General features: G+C 46.2%; 1 protein-coding gene across 2 annotated transcripts in view; it reads right to left on the bottom strand.

The window, feature by feature from the left end:
* Window positions 1–1,537, bottom strand: part of PGGT1B (protein geranylgeranyltransferase type I, beta subunit) — a 98,990-nt gene extending 97,453 nt beyond the window's left edge. The window contains exon 1 of one of the 2 annotated variants that reach the window (XM_006870534.1): window positions 1,383–1,537. In XM_006870534.1, coding sequence (XP_006870596.1) covers window positions 1,383–1,522 — 140 coding nt within the window. In that variant the 5' untranslated portion in view covers window positions 1,523–1,537. The remainder of the gene's footprint in view (window positions 1–1,382) is intronic. The other variant, XM_006870535.1, reaches the window with a different exon arrangement.
* Window positions 1,538–2,763: the final 1,226 nt, after the last annotated feature.

Here is a 2,763-nt window from a genome sequence, read left to right as displayed (position 1 = left end):
CATATGAGGTTATTGAAAATACCATGGCTTGGGTCAGGTACACCTTAGTCCTCAAGCTGACATCTTTGGTCTTCAATACTTTGAAAAGCAGATTTGCCTAATGCATATTATATTAAAATGTATTATAATGCAGATAATACATTAGCCCACTCAATATAGCATAACGTAGTGAGTGGAGTGGATTTCTTCTGGAAAGGGTGATTAGAGAAAGCCTCTCTAAAGAAATCTGGATTAGGTGCCTGCCCTTTCTATATGTTCCAACAGAAGCTATACTACTAACATACAGTGCAGAACTGCTAAAACACTTTTCTTGTTCAGCTATACTCCAGGCACAACCACAAAAAATATTTCTCAGCCACTGTGCGCAGAAGTAATTTACAAAACTCCCACAACTAACCCACTCATGCACAGTTCAAAATACACCAGAAGGTGTATTTTCACTGATGCGGAGAGAAATCTGGACAAAAACAATCTGCTGTCTCTTCCCCACCCATCCTACGTTGCTTTGGAGTCTCACGTCAAAGCACAGCAATGCAGAGCAAAGATCACCGCCTTCTTTCGTACTTCCATTCTCAAATTTGTACTCTGAATGACTAATTCTTTGTCAAATCAAACTCTCAATCAATTTCAACTTTACCAAGGCTACTGCGAATATACTTTAACAGGCTGCTTCATACACGGCAACTCTTCTGGCTAGTCTTCTCTTACCATTAATTTACAATTCCTGGAAAGTGTATTTCAACTAAGACATTAGAGTCTCTCTGCGGCTCCTATATATTAAACACCATACAGTCATTCAATTAAGAGTTAATGACTTTGGGAGCTAAGAGAAACACAAGGGAGGCTATTTATAACACTAATGAGGGACGCTTTCTCTTTTCCCTTTTATAGTGGGAAACAATGAGGCAAAAGAACAGTCCAGATACTCAAGGGTGACTCACAGGCTTTTGTTTTAAGTGCCGTGGAGTAGGTTCCGACTCATAGCGACCCTACACAGGGTTTCCGAGGCTGTAAATCTTTACGGGAGCAGAACGCCTCATCTTTCTCCGGCGGAACCGCTGGTAGTTTCGAACTGCTGACCTTGAGGTTCACAGCCCGATTTGTAACCACTACGCTACCAGAGTTCCTTTAGAAGGAATAAAAAGGAAGCTCAGGTTGGCAAGAAAAACGGGTGATACGTGAAAAAGGCGGAAACTGGATATTCCAAACTCGCCCACCGTAACTCGGGGGAGTGAGGGTCAGCGCTGGCCGGCTGAGAAGGGGAGGTGCCGGGCGGGCGGCGGCTAAGCCCCTGGGGTGCCCAGTTAGCCGTCAGGTTCCGCTGCGCCTCTCCGCTGGGGCCGTGACCACCAATTAACAATCCCTCTGTAGCCACAAGTTACCTGCTTGTCTCCAGAGAAGAATAGCGCTCCGGTAAGACCTGGAGGCAGCGTTGAAAGAACCGTACATGCCGGTCCCGCAGGAAATCCAACCGTTCGCCCTCACAGACCCCTGCCGACTGCTCGTCCTCCGTAGCCGCCATACTGCTCCGGAAGCGACGTCCAACGCGACCCGGAAGCAATTGGACCGCAGCGTAAGAAGCCCTGGGGGCAACTTGGTAGGCTTGTTGGGTGGGAAATTAATCGAAGCTTGCACACTTAACTCGTGTGTGTGTGTGTGTGTGTGTGTGTGTGTGTGTAAATTGAAGCTTGCACGCTTAAGTGTGTGTGTGTGTGTGTGTGTGTCCGTGTCCGTGTCCGTCCGTCTGTCAGGGTGGGTGGGGCGCTGCAGGACGATGCACTAAACTATAAGGTCAGTTTGAACTGCAAGGTTGGAGGTTCAAACCCACCAGCCACTCCTGGGAAACCCTACATAGCGTCACTATGAGTCGAAACGGACTTGCAGACTTAACAGTTAACTTATCAGTCATTCCTGGTGTGGCCTTGTAGAATAAGCACTAGACCACATGGGCGGTTTGAACCACATGGTTGGTGATTCAGACTCACCAGCCATTCTTCGGAAACCCTATTCAGGGTCTCTGTGAGTCGGAACCAACTCGATGGCACCAAACAACTCTGGAAACCTTTCACAGCATTTTATTTCTTCTGAGGTAGTGCACAGGGTTCCGGTGTGGTGCTGTAGGATAAGCACTGAGCTGCTAACCAAGGTCAGCAGTTCAAGCCCACCATCAGCCCCTGGAAAACCCTATACAGGGTTGCTATGAGTTGGAACCGACTCAGTGACGCTTAACCGCTACAATTAGGCAGTGCATGGCTCATCCTTGGAAAACCCTGTTAGTCTAGCCCACAAATTCTTCCCTTTGAGAATTGGAAGTGCCATTCTAATGTGCAACATGAGCTCACTATGAGAGGTAACTGCAAAGCAACATTTTTTCTTTTTTATTCTTGTGAAAACACACCAAAAACACCCGTCAACACAACTTCCACATTTACATCTCAGTTACATTGATGATAGTTTACAATTTGTGCCACAATTATTGCCATCTTCATCCAAAACATTTCACCATAACAAACTGATTAGTGGCTTTGAGTCTGACTCAGCAAGCCTATGCACAATATAAGGAAACACTGGCCATCCTAGGCCATCCTCACAGTTGTTAACTTTGAGTCCCTTATTGCTGCCACTGTTATCAATCCATCTCATTGGTTTTCTTTTTCTCTTGAACCTCCACTCTACCAAACTTTGTGCATAGGCCCATTGTTGCTGCCACTACTATGTCAGTTCATCTTGTAACGTCTTCCTCTTTTTCACTGACTCCATCAA

The sequence above is a fragment of the Chrysochloris asiatica genome, unplaced genomic scaffold (genome assembly GCF_000296735.1).
Source record: "Chrysochloris asiatica unplaced genomic scaffold, ChrAsi1.0 scaffold00143, whole genome shotgun sequence".
Classification (NCBI taxonomy): Eukaryota; Metazoa; Chordata; class Mammalia; order Afrosoricida; family Chrysochloridae; genus Chrysochloris; species Chrysochloris asiatica.
Note: the sequence above shows the minus strand (reverse complement) of the source record. Positions and strands in the feature narration are given on the sequence as shown.